This window comes from Mus caroli, chromosome 5, assembly GCF_900094665.2.
Source record: "Mus caroli chromosome 5, CAROLI_EIJ_v1.1, whole genome shotgun sequence".
Taxonomy (NCBI): domain Eukaryota; kingdom Metazoa; phylum Chordata; class Mammalia; order Rodentia; family Muridae; genus Mus; species Mus caroli.
The window spans coordinates 29708093-29730323 of NC_034574.1; the positions used below are offsets into that span (position 1 = coordinate 29708093).

At 40.6% G+C, this 22231-nt stretch overlaps 1 protein-coding gene across 2 annotated transcripts in view; it reads left to right on the top strand.

The window, feature by feature from the left end:
- The window catches only part of Htt (huntingtin), a 147431-nt gene that overhangs the window by 1978 nt on the left and 123222 nt on the right, over nt 1-22231 (top strand). For both annotated transcript variants that reach the window (XM_021163625.2, XM_029477727.1), the window contains exon 2: nt 16634-16717. In XM_021163625.2, coding sequence (XP_021019284.1) covers nt 16634-16717 — 84 coding nt within the window. The remainder of the gene's footprint in view (nt 1-16633; nt 16718-22231) is intronic.

The following is a 22231-nucleotide window of genomic DNA, read 5'->3' on the forward strand; positions in this document are numbered from 1 at the left end:
GAGAGAGAGAGAGAGAGAGAGAGAGAGAGAGAGAGAGAGGGAGAGATTGTTCTGTGCCTGCTTCAAACACAAATTAGTTTGCAAAAGTAATTCATTAACATGATACAGTCCCAAAGATAAAAACGGTTAAATAATGAAAACATCTCCCTCCCCATTTTCCTAACTTTGTACCCAGGAGCAAGCTCTGTTACACTTCATTTGTTCTTCCAGATAAAATTTGGGCATATGTTAGGACAGATTTTTAAATTATTTACAAACAAAAGTATTTTGGAACAAAAGCTTTTAAAAGCTTTTATTTTAATAAAATAACTTGTTACTACACTGTACATAACTAACTGTAACATTTTCTAAAATCAGCTCCATTAGCGTCTATCTCATATTTCTATGTACTTTGCTGTTGAAAAACCAAGTGTTCATTAATAATAAGTAACAAACTCACTGCTTAGAAGCTTCAATTTTGGCATTTGTCCACTTGACTCAGTTAAAAGTCCTTTTTTTCGAAATGAGACCAGCCAAAACAGTTTTAGAATGAGTTTGTTCTGTTTTTGTGACTCTCATTGTGTTCCGTAGAACCAGTGTCACAGCCATGTGTGGGCTTCTGTTGAAGTAGCTGAGAACTTGTTCTCTGCTCTGCTAGCTGCTGTCGATCCGATAGGCCTTGAACAGTTGACATTCACCCTTAATAATCCTCATTAGTCTTCCTGAGCATAGTCATTCTTTTATCAATATTTGCTGATCATCTCCTATGTGCCTAGCATTGTTCTAGTTGCAGGTTTTAGCAGGGAACAAAGTCATGCCTCATGAAGCTAAAATTCTTGGGAGAGACATAGACAGTAAGCAGAATAGTTTGTTCATAGTGAGTGATGAGGCGCATGCAGTAAAGTAGGGAAGGGGATTAGGAAATGCCAGGGCTTGACATGTTTTAGACAGGGTGTTTAAATAATATCTGCTTAGTTGAAGGCTTATTTTTGAATAAAGATCTGAAGAGTCAGAAGTCTACCAGGAGGGTGTATGGAAGAGGAGTATTCCTGCAAGGGGGAGTTGTCAAAGGCTTTCCTGTGTGGGGATTAGTGATGTCATGTTTTTGCTGGATGAAATGAGTGAGGGTAAGAGTTATAGTGGGGGTGGAGCAAAGGGTTGAGGTGTTATCAGTTACTGCATTTATCTCCAAATAGAAAACAGCAACGGAAGCTACAGAGAGCGGGGAAAGGTGAGGGTTTATTCTAAGACAAAATAAGTGTGGGGAGTTCAACAATTAGATCAGGAGCACAGACTCCAAGTCTAAGTCTTCATTCTTGCACATTTTTTTTATTTTGTTATGTGTTCTGGATATTATTTCTTTATGAGATATAAGTTTAAAAGCCTTTCTGTGGATTGCCCCTTTATTATTGTTGTTGTTTGTTTTGTTTTGTTGAGACAGGTCTCTCTATGTAGCCTTGACTGTCCTGAAAATCACTCTGTAGACCAGGCTGGCCTGGAACTCAGAGATCTGCCTGCCTCTGCTTTTCAAGTGCTGGTATTAAGCATATGTGCCACCACTGCCAGGCTAAGATTGTCCTTTCAATTTCTTTTTTTGTTTACTTTTGAGATCGAAGTTTGCTATGTACTTCTGGCTGGCCTGGTATATTGTGTAGTCTAAGTTGGCTTCAAATCTTCATGGCACAGATTCCCAAGTACTGGGACCATAGATATGTCCCATCACAGTGGGGGGTTGGGGGGGCAGTACATCTCTTGAATGGTGTGGAGTGTATATATGTGTTAGGGGTTTGCAGAGGCCAAAAGAATATTGAGTGTCTTCCTCTATTGCTCGCCACTTCTCTGACTAAACCTAAAGCTACCAATGGATTTCTAGTAAGCTGACTGACCAGCAAATATTGAGGATCTGCCTGACCCTGTTGACCATAGTGAGGTTACAGACATGAATAACCACACCCAGTTTTTATGCTGAATGCTGAAGAGTTAAACTCAGGATTTAGGCTTGCCTCACTTTCTTAATTATGTTCTTCAAAGCATAGACATTTTAAGTTTTGATGAAGTCTAATTTTGTCTTTAGCTACAGTATGTTAGATACTTAAGAAATCACTCTTTTATCTGAAATCACAAAGATTTATTTACTCCCTCTTTTTCTAAGAGTTGTTTGTAAGTCTGACTCAATTTGAATTTGTGGTTTAGATTGAGGTCTGACTCTTTTCTTTTGCATGTGTAATTTAGCATTTGGCTAAAGAGAATGTTTTTTTCTCACTGAACTGTATTGACATCTTTGTTGAAAATTATTACCTGTCCATATGTAAATGTTTCTACTTCCATTTTTTGCCATTGATTGTGTGTCTGTTCTATGCCAGTACTATACAGTCTTGATTACTGGTTTGTATCGTGATCTCAAATCATGAAGTATGCTCCCCAACATTGTCTTTTTCAGTGTTGCTTTAGTTATTCTGGATCCCTTGTGATTCTATCCATCAATATTGGCAAACTTCATGGCCAGATAGTAAACGGTTAAGGCTTTGTGGCCATAATGCCATCACAACCAGTCAGCTCTGCCACTGTAGCATGAAAGCAGCCATAGAAAATATATAAGAGAATGAGTACATAGAATTGGAATTTCTTAAAATTTTCAAGTCATGAAACATTCTTTTATTTTTTTTAAAGAAAATGTTTTTTTTATTCTTTGACAGTTCCATGCATGTATACAATGTATCAGAATCTCATGCAGGGCCCCTACTCTCTCCCTCCCATCTATACCTCAGCATGTCCTTCTCACACAGGGCCCCTACTCTCTCCCTCCCATCTATACCTCAACATGTCCTTCTCCCACAGGGCCTCTACTCTCTCCCTCCCATCTATACCTCAGCATGTCCTTCTCCCATAGGATCCCTACTATCTCCCTCCCATCTATACCTCAGCATGTCCTTCTCCCACCTCCATGCCTTTTTTTAATGACCCACTGAATCCAGTTAGTGCTGCTTGCTGGAATGGAATGTTGACTGGTCTTTTTTTTTTTTTTTTTTTCCTGAGGCAGGCTTTCTCTGTGTAGCCCTGGCTGTCCTGGAACTACTAGCCATGTAGATCAGGCTGGCCTCAAACACACAGAGATGAGTGCTGCTGCCTCCCAGTGTAGGGACTAAAGGTGTATCTCCCACCCAGTTCTTGTGTGGTAACCATAACTGCAGTGAGTTTATTATTACAGCAGCCATGCCATGTCTGGAAGACAGAATTTCATTGAGCTCTATAAAACCTGGCTCTTAAATTCTCTCTACCCCTTCCCTTCCCTGAACCTTGGGTGTGGGGGTCAATTTAGATGTCACATTTAGGCTGACATTTATCAGTCACTTATTCTCAGTATACTATGAGTTTTTGAGTTGCTGCCCACTGCAGAAAGAGGTTTCTTTGGCCAAGGCCTGACAGTAGCACTAGTCTGTAGGTATAAATGTAAATATTTACTCTTGTTTGTTTATTTGGTTGGTTTGTTGTTTGAGACTGGGTTTTTCTGTAGCCTGGCCATCCTGGAACTTACTCTGTAGACCAGGCTGGCCTTAAACTCAGGTTCACTTGTCTCTGCCTCCCAAATGCTGGAATTAAAAGCATGCACCACCACATCCAGCTCCCAAACATAAATATGTAGAAGGTAGTCTAACAACACATCTACTTAGCAAAACAGCAGTAGTAGGGTCCTGTTTTAGGACCTGTAACCTCCTTCCCCTGAGTCATGGGCTTTTGACTAGGTGTGTACCTTTTGTGGCGCACACTTTTAAGTCTAGTCAGAAAGCTGTGGGTTATCTTTGTATTCTTTACATCACTGTTGCACCAGTGGTCACATTTTGCCTTTGTCTATATTATAGCATTCAGGGTCCAGTGCTTAGTAAGACCATTGATGTCTTTTCTCCCCCAGTGGCCTGCAAAACACCTGGCATTATAAAACCTAACCAGCCAAGAGGAAGTTTTCAGATCAGTTCTATCTTGATTTCTCTATGTCTTCTATGCAACCATAGTATGTTGTATCTTCATCAATAGGGTTTTACTATTAGCTAGTTACATTGGGCAACCAAGAGTGATAGAAATAGCCTGTGTTGTTTGGATAGGAAGGTGCTTCTGGGACCTCCATGACTAATAACTTGTAAGGCGGTATCTCATGCTTAGCACATGTTTTCTGGGGATACATTGTCATGTACATACCTATGTTGAAACTCCTTTAAAAAACATTTATACTTTTAAATTAGCTTTCAAAATAGTTTCTAAACGTTTTTTCTTTTTTTAAAAAAAGATTTTATATATATATATATACACACATATATATGTATACACATACATATATATACATATTTATATATATGTGTGTATGTATGTATGTATGTGTATATGGTTGTGAGCCACCATGTGGTTGCTGGGAATTGAACTCAAGACCTCTGGAAGAGCAATCAGTGCTCTTAACAACTGAGCCATCTCTCCAGCTCTATAAGTTTTTTTTTCACACATCATTTCATTTACATTCTGTAAGTAATGAACAATCACTACACAAAACAACAATTGTTCTCCTGAACATTAATTCTGGAGAATCTAAAATTAACAGTCTCATAAAACCTGTATGCAAATGATCAACAGATCTAGGGGTAATAGCCTCAAGCTGGAATCAGTTTAGAAGTCGTCAATAGGTAGTTAAGCTACCTAACAACAAGGAATTCAGCTGCTGATACCTGCAGCAGCTCAGGTAAATAGTGGAGATTATAGGCCATTGAGCAAGCTGATTCCTAATGCCTACTCATTATATGATTTTACTTATGTATCATTTTTTTCCTGTAATGTTAGATCTTTGGTTATTTTGTTTCCCCTTATGGCAAAATAACATCACATAAAACATAACCATTTTGAGTATACAATCTATGATTGTAAAAACACAGTGTTCCATTGTGACCACCAGCCACCACTGTTACTCTTCCTTTTTAACATTGGTTTTAAAAGTATATTACAAAAAAAAAGTATATTACAATTTTCACTTGACACATTGTAATTGTACATGTCTTTGAATAGGGTCATTTTTTTTTTTTTTAATTATACATTCTAGTATCTTCTGTTGCATTCAGTTAACTTAAGAGCAGGAAAGACTCTGGTATAGAGTCCTTTTCTCTCTCTCTCTCTCTCTCTCTCTCTCTCTCTTTCTTTTTCAAGACAGGGTTTCTCTGTATAGCCCTGGCTGTCCTGGAACTTATTTTGTAGACCAGGTTGGCCTCGAACTCAGAAATCCTCGAACTCAGAAATCCGCCTGTCTCTGCCTCCCAAGTGCTGGGATTAAAGGTGTCCTTTTCTATGATAGAGAGTATATCGTGGGCAAATCCTAGGCCTTGGCTCTTTAGTCAACCAGCATTTGTATGATTAAATAAAACTTTGGGGTGTGTGTGTGTGTTTGCACACTGGGTACAGCCTTTCCTTTATTAGCCCTGGGTGTGATTTTCTTCTCTGCTAATGGATCCTTTCTAAGCTGATCGCTTCATACTTAGGGTGGGGAGAGTTGTGAGGACTGAGGACATGTGGGGTCCTGTCCCTTTCTCATTTTGCTAGCATGACTGATATGTTAGTTCTTTGCATGTGTCTCCTACTCTGGAAGGAGCTGGATGGGAATTGTTTGTTTTTTAGTCACTAAATCTAGACTATCAGGTTCATGGCAAGTTCTCAGGAAGTACTTATTACATGTATAGAGTTATAATCTGAACTTGATTAGACATATGACACTTTTCATACTTCCTACTTTTGTTTTTCAAGTTATTTTTTTCTACTTACCAGTTTCATGTTTTAAAAACTTATTTCTTTTAATTAAAAACAAAAACAAAACAAAACAAAAAACTGTGTGTAGGCCGGGCGTGGTGCCCCACATATTTAATCCCAGCACTCAGGTCTCTGTGAGTTTGAGGCCAGTCTGGTCTACATGGTGAGTTATAGGACAGCTAGGGCTACATAGTCAGACCCTGTAGTCAAAAATCCAAAACTGAACCAATACAAAACTTTGTGAGCTAGTAAAATAGTGAAGTGCTTGCTAACATTCTGAGTTTGATCTCTGGGACCCATGTGGTAGAAAGAGAGGACCAGTTTCCACAAGTTGTCTTTTGATCTCCATGTGAGTGCCAAAGCACACACACATTGTATTAAAATGTGCATGTGTAACTGTAAAGTTTCGTTACCACTGACAGTCAGAAACGAGCTCTGGGGCCTCAGGGTTCTCTTCCTTCAGTACTGTGGGAATGTACACCTTTAAACAATCTTAATTTGGGTTTCTTTTGGAGAAGGAGTTATGACAGAGATTAAACTTGGCTTTGAGCAAATTTCATACACACTTAACCACTGAATTTAACCACAGTGCCTATTCAGTTTTGAATATCACATGACTAGAATCATAGAGCTCCTCCTATTCACACCTCACACTGTGTCAAAGCTCCTTTTCTTCAGTGTTGTTGGTAACCCATTTAGTTTGTCTGTTTTATATGAGTATGCCCTGTTTTTCTCATCTTATTAGTGCATGCTTGGGTTATTAAACTTTGACAAATGCTGCTGTGAGGATATGCTGGCCTGTCTTTTCCCTCACAAAATGGTGCTTTTTAATGAGCAGTTCCCATTTTGGTGACATCCAATTTGTCGTACTTTTCCATTATTGTAAGTGCTTTTATTTCTTTTATGATAAATTTTTCATCAACTTGAGATCATGAGACGTTTCCTGATACTGTTGCATAAATGGCATATTGATTTGCCCAATGAAGTTGGCTTGTTTTTGTGTGTGGTGTAAAATAGACTTCTTATTGGTTCTTCTAATGTGGATACTTCTTTTTTCAGCAGTTTCCTCATTGTCCTGTGTGTTTTTCCTCCCTTTTATTGTTATTAAGTTTATATTATTAAAAGAATTCACATTAAGTAGGTTCTTTTTTTTTAAAAAAAACTTTTTATTAGTTCTTTGTGAGTTTTATATCATGTACCCCACTCATCTCTCTGTCCCATTTCCCCCCTCTGCCCTTGCATCTTCCCCCTCAAAAGAAAAGAAAAACCACACAAACAGAAAAACCAATAATGTATAGAAAACATTTCATAATAGAAACTGTAGCATGTCACAGTGTGTGCCACAGTATACCCGTCTGTCTGCACATCTTCACATGCAAATGATCATTGCAATGAGTCATTGATCTGATTCAAGGTCTCTGGCTTATGTCACACCATTAATATTGGATCTTCTCCAGGACTCCTCTTGGTTTATTCAGTTGTTACTCTGTGTCATCAAGTTCCTGCAGCTTTGGATCAGCAGGACTGGCTCTTTTATGTACTCCAACGGTTCACAGATGATGTAGATGTTGGGGTGCTCCAACTCAAAGCCCTGGATCTGGGCCTGGGTGGTAGTTGTGCTGGTCAGCCCGCTGGCTCTCCTGCATCTGCATCACCAGGGCTGTTCTCCAGCACTGCTAGGCCACTCGATGCTATCATTTGTAAGAAGCAGGGTCATGAGGAGGGAGGACACCTCCCTGCCCCAAAACACACACACACCACCCAATGGCAGATGAGTGGCCAGTCCAGCTCTCCCTCGATCTCACCCTTGAGGCTAGGTCACCTGTGCCCCTACCACCAGGGCCAGCTCTACTCTGCTGCCCAGGTAAGATTCAGGGCCTACTCTCCTGAGTACTGCTGCTGGTGAGAGGTGTGCCAGCTCTCTAGAGTGCCAAAGCCAGTTCTGTACAGATACATGGCTGCACAGACCAGGAACATCCCCATGGTTTCTAGTGATAATGTGAGCCACAACATCAACATCAATCCCTGCCACTGCATGGCCACAGATCCAGACATGGTCCTCAGTGGCAGCAGGGGTTGGTACTTCACCATGGCTTCAAGTGGCAGGGCTGGCTACTCACAATAGGCTCTTCCTCTTCATCCGCCTGTCTCAGTTCCTTCTCTCTTCATACTGTGCAGACTGTTCTGCTTCTCTTTCTCTTCCTTCTGTCCACCACATACTTGAACATTGCAGAGACTCCTGCTGCAGGCAGGCCATGATGCTGGTATGCCTCTGGGTGATCTCCTCTGCTTGTGCTGTTTGGCATGGTGGCATGCAGACCTCTAGGTGTCTACAGCTACCCATGTGACATGGCAGCAGTGTCCTCCCCCACCCCTCTCTGCAGTGTGGCAGGCAGATCTCTGGACTTTTTTCCCTGCCAGTGCAGTGTGTCATGGCAGTGGGATGGCAGTGGGTGGGTGTCTCTCTCTCTCTCTCTCTCTCTCTCTAAGACAGGGTTTCTCTTTGTAGCCCTGCCTGTCCTGGAACTCCCTCTGTAGAGCAGGCTGGTCTCAAACTCACAGAGATCTGCCTCCGAAGTGCTGGGATTAAAGGTGTGTGCCACCACAGGCATGGTAGGATCTTTTGGCATAATTATTTCTCACTTTGTTCTGGGGTTGTTTATCTATTTAAGACAGAGTTTTGTGTTGTAGCCCATGGCCTTGAGCATGCTGTGGTTCTCCTATCTCTACTCCCTGCATTCTAGGAGTGAAGATGTTCACCATGTTTGGTTCTAGTTATCTTAAAATAAGGACCATCTCTTGTTAATAATACTTTTCATTGTACAGTACATTATGCCCCAGTCTGTCTTAGTATTTGAAGAACCTTTGTCCTTCATACTGATTCTTATGTCTTTCCTAGATGGCATCTTCTGTCTCCCACATAGACAATATTGTCACATCGTTGTCCTTTGCTATTGGAAGACTGGAGGGTTTTGTTGCTTAAAAGACCATTTTGATAGTCTAAGTGTTGCTGCATGATTTTGTGTGTGTGAGTATGTGTGTTTAAGTGTAGTTTTTCAGTATTATCACTTCTTGAGAAAGTATATCCTATAGTTCCAAATCAGGTGTTGATTTAACCTTTAAAAAAAATCTTTCTGGTGCTGGAGAGATGGTTCAGTGTTTAAGAGCACTAACTTGCTCTTCTAGAGGTCCTGAGTGCGATTCCCAGGAACCACATGGTGGCTCACAGACATCTGTAATGAGATCTGATGCCCTCTTCTGGTGTGTCTGAAAACAGCTACAGTGTACTCATATACATTTAAAAAAAATCTTTCTACTCAGGTGGTGGTGGCGGCACATACCTTTAACCCCAGCACTTGGGGAGCAGAGGCAGCTAGATCTCTGTGAGTTTGAGGCTAGCCTGGTCTACAGCGTTTCAGGACAGCCAGGACTACCTGTCTGTCTTGAAACAAGACAAAACAAAAACACCAAACCTTTCTGAAAGTGGTCTAAGTGTTCAGCAACACTGTCATGTAAAGATAGGACTTGACAAAAATCAAAGAGCAACTGTTGAAGAATCAGAAGCAATGCATTCCTGCTCCAGGCTGCTGTGCTTCTTAAGGGTAGAACAGCTTCAGTCTTGCCCCCAGTATGGAGTGTACGTTTCATGTGTTCGTGGAGGAGGGAGGAGGAGGAGGAAGAGGAGGAAGGGGAGGGGGAGAAGGGAGAGGAGGGGAGAGGAATGTTTTCAAATTCCAGTCTACCCTCTTCTCTTAATGTGGAATCACGTTGTTAAGATTTTTATTTTTAATTAGGTGTCTATATATGTATCTGTGTGGAAGTCTATATGGACATGAGTGCATGTACCCTGAAGAGGGTTTTGGATCCTATGTTTCTGGAGTTACAGGTGGTTGTGAGCCACCTGATATAGGTCCCGGGAACTGAACTTGGGTTTTTTTTTTAGATTAGCAATAAGCACTCAGAACCATCGAGCCATCTCTCCAAGCCCTGTAATCACATATTTAAAAGAACAATCAGTGTAATTCTAAAGTTAAGAATTTAGATATGGGGGCTGGAGAGATGGCTCAGAGGTTAAGAGCACTGACTGTTCTTTCAAAGGTCCTGAGTTCAATTCTCAGCAACCACATGGTGGCTCACAACCATCTGTAATGAGATCTGATGCTCTCTTCTGATGTGTCTGAAGACACCTACAGTGTACTCATATAAATAAAATAAATAAATCTTTTTAAAAATGAATTTAATTATGAAGGCCAAATTTATATTTTTAGAAGTAGTTCTTAGATAAGTTAAAATTTTGTTACAGTGTGCTGCTCTAGAGCCTGGATTTTACACGCCCCCACAATTGTGAGCCTGTGTAGATTGCTTTGTTGCACTTAAAATAGTCTGGCTGAAGCTTGTTTTCATTTTGAAGATGTAGTTTCAGGTGGTTGAAGAGCCAAGGTTGTTTTTACCCTATTGATACAGTTCCAACCCTGAGCTATTTTATTTTTCATAAAAAACAAATAAGTCTGACTTACCTCTAAAAATCCCATCTAATTTCATAAAGAATGAAATAGCTACAAATATTTGTTTAGTTATTTATTTTACATCAGATTTTCTTATTGGACAGAATGAGGCAGAAAAAAATGTTATTTCAGGCTGGGACCTAGGCTAGGTGTGGTGGTGAGGGCTGCAGTTCTAGCACTAAGAGCCAGAGATGAGACAGGAGGATCTTGACTTCTTGAGAGGGCTAGACTGGGTTCCAGGCCAGCCAGGAGTGAGAGAAGAAGAGGGGTGGGTGCTTTACAGAACTCAGCTGGAAGATGTATGCCAGACACCTGCAGCTTTATCATTTCTATTCTGTTTCTCCTCTTTTTAAGCTAAAGTTTAAAGGGCCAGAGTCCCCTGCAGGTTGGAGAATATAAGGAATGAAGTTGAAAGGTAGCCTGAGGTCAGATTGATTTGTTGTTTTGAGACAAAGTCTTGCTCTGTATATTCAAGGCTCTTGTCAAATTCCTGATTCTCCTGGTTCAATCTCTTGAATGCTGCCAAGTTATAATATTGGGATTGTGTTCTAATTGGCTGAGAAGTCTGTATTAGAGGTTCTGGCTTCTGACCTGTAGAGTATAGCAGAAGGATTTTCATTTTCTGATATTTCTGGCTAGTGTCATCTCTGTTCTGAGGGTGCCTTCTGACTCTCATACTTTAAATAAGAGTATTTGGTGTGCTAAGAGGAAATGCTTGTTATAAGACTGTAAAACTATCTTTTATTCTCCTGGAGTAATTGTCTCCAAGGCTTACTGCCTCTGTCCATTAACCTAGACTTAGTCCCCAAAGGTGCTAGTCTCCATACAATATAATTTATGCCGAGACTATTTTCAACTTCTGAAACTCACTGCTCCATAAGCTCACCCTTTCTTGTTCTTTCTGATCTCTGGCTGCTGATTCAATTCAGTTAGCTGTTCTGGCTCAGACTCCTCTCCAAGCTGACTGATTGAATCTGGTTTCTCTCTCTTGGCTTCTTCTGCATTGTTCTGTTTGGCCTCATACTAACTTTGACAATCTGTTCTAATTTTCTGGCTCCTTCTCATTCTCTGGCTTGTCCTATCTTCACCTGTGTCTAGTTTGTCCTCTCTCTGTAACCTGTCTCTCTATCACTGTCCAGGGAAAACTGCCTCCTTCCTCTCTCTGCCTTCCACTGCAAGTAGCTTTTTTCCCCCTTTTTCTTCTAGTGAGAGTTGGGCAGATCCTATTCTAGCAAATCTTTCTCTAATTCATCACTTTGTCTACTATTCAATTAGACTTCTTCTATAAACTACTTTTACCCTCATTGATTGAGATTAAAGGGTGTGTTTGTATTCCAGCCAGAAGTGGCTTAGGTGTATGCTAAGGGCTTAGCCACACCACAATGAGAAATAAGTTTTGTTGTTGTTGTTTTTTTTTTTTTCCTCAGTAAATAACACAATCTTAGAGTTCACTGTGTGATCAAATATCCTGCAACATAAGGTCTGGATGTTCTGGCCTGAATTTTAAATCTGGCATCATGAGAGATGGATTCTGATAGAAGAGTTGTGCTGCTCTTAGAATGTACAGGGCCAGAAAACAGATGCATGATGGATATAAGAAAAGAGGAACAATATCATTATTGTAAGAGCAAGTAGATGGCTTGCTTTTCACACAAAGCAGACACTTAATAACTTGTTTGAATTTTAAGTCAAACTAGCAACTATTGGGAACTAGCAAAATTTTATGATGTTAGGAAGGGTCAAATTTTCCCTGAAAAGGGTTTAGTTTGTTGTAAATGGTTTGGGAGGAGGTAAAAGAGAAAACTTGAGATTTGTCTTTTCTTTGGTTGTCTGTGATAGTTTATTGTCCCGTTTTTTGACAGTGACCTCTTAGTGATGTGAATCTGTGAACAAGTGACCTTTGCACGTGTATGTTTGTATATGTGTGCGCACATGTGAGTGTACCTGCTGTGGGCCTGTGGAAGTTAGAGGACAACTTTGGAGAGTTGCATTGTTTGTATTTGTCAGGGTTTTCTAAAGGAGCAGAACTGAAAAGATGTATATGTGTGTGTGTGTATGTCTTAGTTATTGTTCTTTAGTGATGAAACACTATAACCAAGGCAACTTAAACAGAAGCATTTAATTGGGGCTTGCTTACAGGTTTCAGAGGTTTAGTTCTTATCATCATGGCAGGATTGTAGAGTCAGGCAGCTATGGTGCTGAGAAGTAGCTAAGAACTCACATCTGATTAGCAGTTTGCAGGCAGGGAGAGAGAGAGACAGAGAGAGACAGAGAGAGAAACAGCGAGAGAGACAGAGACAGAGAGAGACAGAGAGAAACAGCGAGAGAGACAAACATAGAAAGAGACACAGTCAGACAGGTCCATTAACTAGAACCAAACATTTAAGCATATGAGTCCATGGGGCCATTCTCGTTCAAACTACTATATACATACATACATACATACATATATACACACATATGTGTGTGTATATATGGTATATAAAATGTGTATATATACATACATATATACACACACATGTACATTTTTAAAAGGGAATTTTTTATGTTGCTTTATAAGCTGTGGTCTGGGTAGTCCAACAGTGACTTTCCTCTGACAGAAAGGCCAAGAATCCAGCAGTTGTTCAAATTGAATGTCTCGGTAGTCCCAGTCTGTTGCTGGAGTCCTGGGAGATTCCTAGAGAGGTGTGGGGTCTTTAGTCTGTGTTGGAGTTCTGAAAAAGTAGGTTCTAATACCAGTGAAGGAATCCCTCAGCAACAGATAAATTAGTTCTCAACATTTGGGGGTCCAACGGCCCTTTCACACGGGTCACCTAAGACCATTGAAAAACACAGATATTTATCTTGTGATTCATAACAGCAAAAATTACAGTTATGAAGTACTGTACGATGAAAATAATTTTATGGTTGGGGTTCATTATGACTTGAGGAACCTTATTAAAGGATCTCAGCATTAGGATGGCTCATAACTACTGTGATAGATGAATCAGCTATGGAGAGTGAGGGCGCGAGGGCAAACAACAAAATCTTCCTTCCATGTCCATTTATGTGAGCTGCCACCAGAAGGTGACCTAGATTTAGGGTGGGTCTTCCCACCTCCAGTAATCCAATCAAGAAAGTCCCTCACAGATATACCCAGTGCTTGGGTTTTAGTTGATTCCAGATGATGTCAGTTAAGATTAGCTGTCTCATTGGTCCTTTCCTTTCTGCCTTGTTTTCAACCCCTCCTTCCTGGCTTTGTCCCTCTCCACTCCCCCATCTAGTCAAGCAAGTTACCAGACTAAAGAGTTTGAGTTCAGGACATTTTAGATGAAGTTTTATTATTTCTACCTTTCTTTGATCTCTTGATTTTAGATACATAAGTGTAAAGTTAAAGATCATTGTCATTTATCTTCCGAGTTGCCGAAGATTCACCCAAGAAACTAGTACTGATAATTTCTGTAATATATTCTCCCATATTGGGAATTTACTTCATTTGATGAGCTCTTGTGGAACTCTGTATAGTATGGGTACTGAGTGCTAGTAATGTAGATAAGATAAGGTCCCTTCACCTTCACTTCTGGGGGTACAATCTAAGGCACACTGTCTGAAGAAGTGCCAGCAGGAGCCAGAGAAGGGCCATGGTAAATAAGAGCTTCCCCCAAGGTGCCCAGTGCCTCAAAAAGAATTATGAATTTTCATTTCATTGTTAAGATTGGTATTGTCTATAAGTCATAGTTTGATAAGCTTGACTAAGTCGAAGGTGGCAGGCCATAATATGTTGTATCATATTCTTTGTTGCCACCTTTATCCTATGGGGTTATCTCATGAAGGAGGGAGAGTGAGAATGAATACCAGAGAAAACTTTTTCCAACTCATTTGTATCACTTCAAAGATGTAAGATAAATGCTCCATAGGCCTAGCTCGTTCATCAGACATGTAGTTCGTGTGAAACTGTTGGTTTTTTAAAAATCTTTTTTTAACATGTGGATGTGTGTGGTGCTTGTATGGAGGCAGACATGTATGTATGGTGTGTTTTAGAGTATGGAAGCCTCGAAGATTGATGTCAGGAATCTCCCTTATCTTTTTGTACTTTGTTCTTCGAGGCAGGGTCTCTTAGTCAAACGCAGGCTTTGATAGCCAGCTAGCTCAAGGACTCAAGTCCCATCTCACCCTGGATTCACAAGTGGCTGCTGCATTGTCACTTTGCATTTAAATGGGTTTTGGGGATCTGGATTTGGCCCCTTTGTTTATACAGCAAATGTTTTAACCACTAAGTCATCTTTTCAGGTCTGATTTTTTTCCCCTTAAATTCTTTATTAATAGCCACTTCCTCCATGATTCTACTAGGTGATACAACTCCATCAGTAATTTTTAACTACAGAAAAGTTGGCATGTTGACATACTGCTTCTGTGGACACATGACTCATAAACTTGTCAAAGCCCGAGGGGACGTTGGGAATCTCTTTATGACAATCCCCAAGGGCAGTAGTCTTTCCTCTTGAAAGTGGATGAGGCCCAGACCTGCTTATTTGGGCAGCCATATACCACTGATCATGGTGGACCTGTCAAAAGTACCTATTTACCATGCTGTCTGAGTTAGCTAAGTCCCGTCAGTTACAATTGGGAAAGTTGGCCAGAGCAAAGGGACTTGGTCAGTTTGGCTTTGGATCCGAGGTGACTGAAAATCTCAAATAATGAATGTTTCCATAATAAATGTAATTAGGTCACTGAGTTCAGTGTTGTCAGCCTTCTTTTTTTTTTACACTTATTGCTTTATTATTTAATGAATGTATTAGTGCTGTGCTGCAAGTACACCAGAATGCCAGAAGAGGGCAACAGATACCCTTTTTGATGGTCATGAGCCACCCATGTGGTTGCTGGCAATTGAAGGGAATTGAACTCAGAACCTCTGGAAGAGCAGCTGGTGTGCTTAATTGCTGAGCCATCTCATCAGCATCAGGTAGCCTTTTTGTCACTACTTGGTACTGGTGTAACATGACCCCTTTAAGACATGTGTAATTTCAGTTCATTTAAAACCTGGGACAGATTTTTCCTGTGCAAATCAAAGGATAATGGGTTGGTGTTTGCTTCCTAAAATGTTTAATGGGGTTAGTGTTCTGGAAGCATCCTAATGGCTATTTTAAGGTAGGTAAAAACCTAAGCTGTTGCAACAGAGGCTTATTACAAGTGATTTAGAGAAGAAAGCATTTTATTCTCATAGTATTTTCTTTACAGTGTGAGGAAATGTTCTTTTTGGTATACAATTCTGAGATTTAACTAATGCAATCCCTGTGACTACCATAATCAGGATTCATAAATTTACTTTACTATTATTATATGGTGTGCATGTACATGTCAAGTGTTTGAGTGTGTGTTTGCATGTCTCATGTGCAAAGGAATGCGTGTGGAGGTCAGAGGACAACATTAGAGCTAGGTTTTTCTATTGTGAGCTCCAGGGGTCACATTCAGATCCTCAGGCTTATATGGCGAGTCATTTTACCATCTGAGCTGTCTTGCTTCCATAATCAGGAGTTAGGTTGGTTCTGTCGCTACCCAAAGCTCCCTATGCTGCTTTGCTGTCATCTCCTCACCCCTGACATTACTGGTCATATTTTAATTCTTACAGTTTTGATTTGTTCTAAAAATAGAATGGCCCTGTGTTGGTCATAGGAGTCTTACTAAGTTCTTTCCTCAAGTGTAGTGCATTGTGATCTGTCCTTGTTTCCCGTTAGTAGTTACTTCCTTTTCTTAGATATGTTTCCATTGTTTGGCTATTGCATTTTGTTTATCTTTCAGCAGGTGAATGAAGAGCGTTTGCTAGATTTCCATTCTAGCATTGCTGCAGTGAGCTTCTTATGAGGATGGGAGGTGTGGGAGCCTGTGCTTCTGAAGATGATAAAGGGACCCACGATGCTGCCGTGCTGCTCTGCACTCTTCTTATTGTCTTTATTTATATAATTGACACTTGAGTGTTGGGCATGTTTGTTCTGATTGGAGGAAGATAGCTTGGACACGCAGATACAATAGGAAATTCTGTATATCACTTGCATTCCCAATACATTTACGAGAGGAAGTTATGTGCTTGTGTTAGGCAAATTTTGGTGGGTGACCAGCAGTCTATGTGACCGGTCAGGAAGTCTCTTTCTGGGAAGACATAAGCTACTTTTTTTCACATGTCTGACTTTTCTGAGTGTCGTGTGAGGAAGCTCTTAGTAGACCTCATCTGTCATCATCCCTTCATCATGCTGCCCTCTTCCCAGCATGGAGTTTATGATTCACTAGTTGTAGCCAAAAAGTACTTAGGAATGAATGAAATATAGAAACAAATGAAGTAGTCACCTCAGTCAAATGGATGCTCATTTCTTTTCCTTTTGTTTTTTTTTTTGTAGAAAGAAGGAACTCTCAGCCACCAAGAAAGACCGTGTGAATCATTGTCTAACAATATGTGAAAACATTGTGGCACAGTCTCTCAGGTAATTGGCTTTTTTAAAAAAAGATTTATATATTTATGTATATGAGTACTCTGCTTGCATGCGTGCCTCCATGACAGAAGAGGGCATCAGATCTCTTTATAGATGGGTTGCTGGGTAGCCAGTGCTGAGCCATCTCCCCAGCCTCTTCTTTTCTTTTTGTTTTTGGTTATTTTTATTGTTGTTTTTCTTTCTTTGTTTAAAAGATCTCTCTGGTAATTACTGAGTAGGGTGGTGGTGGATATACCTGTAACCTGGCATTCAAGAGGCAGAGGCAGGCAGATCTTGGTGAGTTCAGGGATAGCCTGGACTACAGAGCCAATACCAGGACCTATACAAAGAAACCTTTAACTCATAAAAAACAGAAAACAAAGAACAACAACAACAACAACAAAACCTGGTTGCTGGGCTGTGGTAGTGCATTTCTTTAATCCCAGCACTTGGGAGGCAGAAGCAGGTGATTCTCAAAGCCAACCTGGTCTACAGAGTGAGTTCCAGGATAGCTAGAGCTTACACAGAGAAACTCTGCCTTGAAGCTCCACCCCACCCACTGTATCTAAAGACTCAGTGTTTTCACTCTTCATGCATTACCATGTTCTTTGTACCCCTCGCTATCTCTTAAAAGTTCATTTAGGCTAAGTGTATTTTGGTACATGCTTGCAATCCCAGTATTTGGCAGGCTGAGACAGGAGGATCAGTCTGGGCAACATAGCAAAACCCTGCATCAAGAAAAGTCCATTTAAAATCAGGATGTTTTACCACATTTGTAGCTGTGCTATAAGGGTATCTGGGTTCTCTTATAGGAAATGTTTTCTTCTTGTCATCTTATATATGAGAATTTTAGTCATATGATAATTGAATGGCATGTTAGTAATTTAATTTGTATTCTTTTAAGATTTATTTATTTTTAAATAAATGAATGAGTGTTTTGTCCCTATTTTATATTTGTTCCCTGTATGTGCCTGGCACCCACAGAGACCATAAGAAGGTACTGGAGTCCCTGGAACTGGAATTAGCAGATGGTCATAAGTTGCTGTGTGGATGCTGGGAAACAAACTTAGGTCCTCTCTGCAAGAATAGCAAGTGTTCTTATCTACTGAGCCTCCTACTTTCTGTTTGTTTGTCTGAGACAAGGTCTCATTTAGCCCAGGATGGCTTCAAACTCACTATATAGCAAAAAATTTGAATTCCTGCTCCTCTTCTTCTGCCTCCTGAATGCTTAGACTATAGACCTGATCTCTTAGAGTTTCTATTGCTGTGATGAAATACCATGATCAAAAGCATCTTTCACTTATACATGTGTGTAAAAGTCTACCACTGTAGAAATCAGGGCAGGATCTCATACAGACTGTGGAGGGGTACTGCTTGCTAGCTTATTCTTCATGGCTTGATTGGCCTGCTTTTTTATAGAAGCCAGGAGCATGAGCCCAGGGGTGTTCCCATCCACAATGAGCCTGGCCCTTCCCAACCAATCATTATGTAAGAAAATGTCCTATAGACTCTTCTGCCTAAAGTCCCATTTTATGAAGGCATTTTCTCAATTGAAGTTTCCTCAAAGACGAGTTTAGCTCATGTCACCTTGGACAGAAAACTAGCTAGGACACTTGGCTTTAGAATATAGCTTCAATGTCAAAATTCCCCATAATCAAAACTGAAAGTAAATTCAACTTGGGGATTGTATTGGCAATTTATATAAATTAAAGGCTTAATAGTCTGTAGGGTGAATCATTAAAGAGCAGAGTATTATCCTAATAAGAAAATGCATCACACACACACACACACACACACACACACACACACACACACACACACACACGTATTTCAAGAAAGAAATTTGACTGGGCTACTACTCAGGCAGAGGCAGGAGGTTCATGACTTAGAGACTAGCCCGGGCTTTATAAAAGCATGACTTCTTCTCAAACAAAAAGAAAAGAAGAAAGGAATCAGGGTGGGCTCAATGTTTATTTCGTGTTTCCTATATTAGAAGTTCATCTTTATTAGTTGTTATGGACTAAATGTGTATCTCCCCAACCCAGTCTGTGTGTTGAAGATCTAATCCCCCATTCTGAAACTGAGACCAACTATGCATTTTAGTAGGTTAATTCAGTGTTTTCTTGAAGTTAATGTCACATCCCACATAGTTATACAGCTTTGTCTCATGGGCTGTTCTTCATGTAGCAGTCACAGGCTTGTGGGAGGCCACTGAGTGACTAATCTGAGATTTGAATGACCTTTCTCCTTAGGCTGAGGAGTTCTGCTAGCGTGGCTTGCAGAACTCAAGAAAATACTAACATTTTCTGGCTTGCTACAAAGCTATAGCTCAGGAGCAGCCAGATTGTAGAGACTCAGAGGGTAAGGTATGGGAAGGGAAGCATGGCCTCTCTGTGCTCTCTTCTTCCAGTCTTCCATGTGTCTCAGCATGGACTTCTGTTACCAGAACCAGGAGCTTGATATGTGTTGTACTTTAAGCATCACCATTCACATTGGCAACAAAAATCATCAGAATTTTTGTTAGAAGAAAGACACTTGGGGCCACAATAGAGACAGATTAAAGTGCTGTCTTAAAAACAAAATCTGACCACAATAAAAATCAATCAGAAATGCAACAAAGTGTAGGAAGTTACAATTTGTAACAAGAACAGTTAGTCAATATTGGCCCAGAAATTAAACTAGGTTAGCATACACAAGCACTAAAACAGTGTAAGAAACATTAAAACATTTTAACTTTTTTTTTTTTTTTTTTTTTACTGTCTAAGAAGCAAAAGGTTGAGGGTATGGGAAGAAGAAATAAGACAGGAAAAAGGCTGAGCCTGAACTAAAATAAGGAGACAGCCTACTTCTTATAGGAAATGCCTGCCAAAATCCAGGGAAGTGCCATCTGTAAGACATCCTATCCTCAGTAAAAATCTCTTGTCAAATGAAAAGGTGAAATAAAGAGGTTCTCAGACATACCTCTGAGGAGTACCTCTGTCTGACAAGCAATGAGTTTAAGACATTTTAAAGGAAGTGTTTCAAGCAGATAGAAAATTATACCAGATAGAATCTGGATCTGTCCAAAGGATTGAAGAGCAGTGGAAATAGCATCTATGCTAGCAGATGGATAAACATAAGAGATGTCTGTCTGTCTCTGTCCCTCTCTTGATCCCTCTCCCCAACCCTCTCTCAGACAAGATTATGTACTGGTGTAGAACTAGTGATCCTCTTGCCTGTGCTGCTTGGGTGCTGGGATTACAGAAATGTGTCTCATACATGCAGCAGCAACCTGTTGCATGACAGTGTTTTGGGGGAGATAGGAACAAATGTTTGCTCAACCCATAGGGAAGCATTAACAAACTAAAGTATAGATGCCTCTAAAATCCAACTTGGTGAACCAGTGGATGCATAAGGGTTACTTACAGTGGTATGGGTGAGTGGTTACTTCTAGGATCATGGATGACTCAAAAGGCAGTGCATCACCAAAATCCCACCCTGGCATGGGACACAGCTCACTAAAGCTAGAACCCTGGAACTCTCTGTACAACTTAGACTTCAACAGTTCAGGAACCTCCCTCCCCTCAGCAGTCCTTACTACTTATATAACCCAGGTGTCTTAGTCAGGATTTATATTGTTGTGATAAAACACTGACTAAAAGCAACTTGGGGAGGGAAGGGTTTATTTTAGCCTATACTTCTACATCACAGTCCACTAAGGGAAGTCAGGAAAGGAACTGATACAGAGATAATAGAGGAGTGCTGGGGGGGATGGAGAGATGACTCAGCAGGTAAGAGTACTGACTGCTCTTCTGAAGGTCGTGAGTTCAAATCCTAGCAACCACATGGTAGCTCACAACCATCTGTAATGAGATCTGATGCCCTCTTCTGTGGTGTCTGAAGACAGCCACAGTGTACTTAAATAAATAAATTAAAAAAAAAAAGAGTAGCGCTGCTTACTGGCTTCCTCTCATGGTTTGCTCTCCCGCTTCTTTTTTATATGCCAATTGTGCAGTTCCTTTTTTTTTATTGGATATTTTCTTTATTTACATTTCAAATGTTTGCTCTCCCGCTTCTTTTTTATATGCCAATTGTGCAGTTCCTTTTTTTTTATTGGATATTTTCTTTATTTACATTTCAAATGTTATCCCCTTTCCTGGTTTCCCCCCCTTCCCAGAACCCCCTTATGCCATCCTCCCTTCTCCTGCTTCTATAAGGGTGTTCCTCCACCCACCCACCCACCAACTCCCACTTCCCTGCTCTTGATTCCCCTACACTGGGGCATCTATTGAGCCTTCATAGGACCAAGGACCTCTCCTCCCATTAATGCCTGACAAGGCCATCCTCTGCTACATATTCAGCGGGAGCCATGTGTACTTCTTTGTTAATGGCTTAGTCCCTGGGAGCTCTGGGGGGTCTGGTTGGTTGATATTGTTGTTCTTCCCATGGGGTTGCAAACCCCTTCAACTCCTTCAGTCCTTTCTCCCAACTCCTCTATTGGGGACCCCACGCTCAGTCCAATGGTTGGCTGCGAGTATCCGCCTCTGTATTTGTAATGCTTTTGCAGGGCCTCTCAGGAGACAGCCATATCAGGTTCCTTTCAACATGCACTTCTTGGCATCCACAATAGTCTTTGGGTTTGATAACTGTATATGGGATGAATCTGCAAGTGGGACAGTCTCTGGATGGCCTTTCATTCAGTCTCTGCTCTACACTATCTCCATATTTGTTCCTGTGAGTATTTTGTTCTCCTTCTAAGGAGGACTGAAGTACCCACACTTAGGTCTTTCTTCTTCTTGAGCTTCATGTGGTCTGTGAATTGTGGTCTGTGAATTGTATCTTGGGTATTTGGAGCTTTTGGGCTAATATCCACTTATCAGTGAGTGCATACCATTTGTGTTCTTTTATGATTGGGTTACCACACTCAGGATGATATTTTCTAGTTCCATCCATTTGCCTAAGAATTTCATAAATTCATCATTTTTAAGAACTGATAGTACTCCATTGTGTAAGTGTACCACATTTTCTGTATCCATTCCTCTGTTGGACATCTAGTTTCTTTCCAGCTCCTGGCTATTATAAATAAGGCTGCTATGAACATAGTGGAACATATGTCCTTATTATATGTTGGAACGTCTTCTGGGTATATATGCCCAGGAGTGGTATAGCTGGGTCCTCAGGTAGTACTATGTCCAAATTTCTGAGGAACTGCCAAACTGACTTCCAGAGTGGTTGTACCAGCTTGCAATCCCACCAGCAATGGAGGAGTGTTTCCCTTTCTCCACATCCTCACCAGCATCTGCTGTCACATGAGTTTTTTATCTTAGCCATTCTGACTGGTGTGAGGTGGAATCTCAGGGTTGTTTTGATTGCATTTCTCTGATGACTAAGGGTATTGAACATTTCTTTGGTGCTTCTCAGCCATTTGATATTCCTTGGTTGAGAATTCTTTATTTAGCTCTGTATCCCATTTTTAATAGGCTTATTTAGTTCTCTGGAGTCTAACTTCTTGAGTTCTTTGTATATATTGGATATTAGCCCTCTATC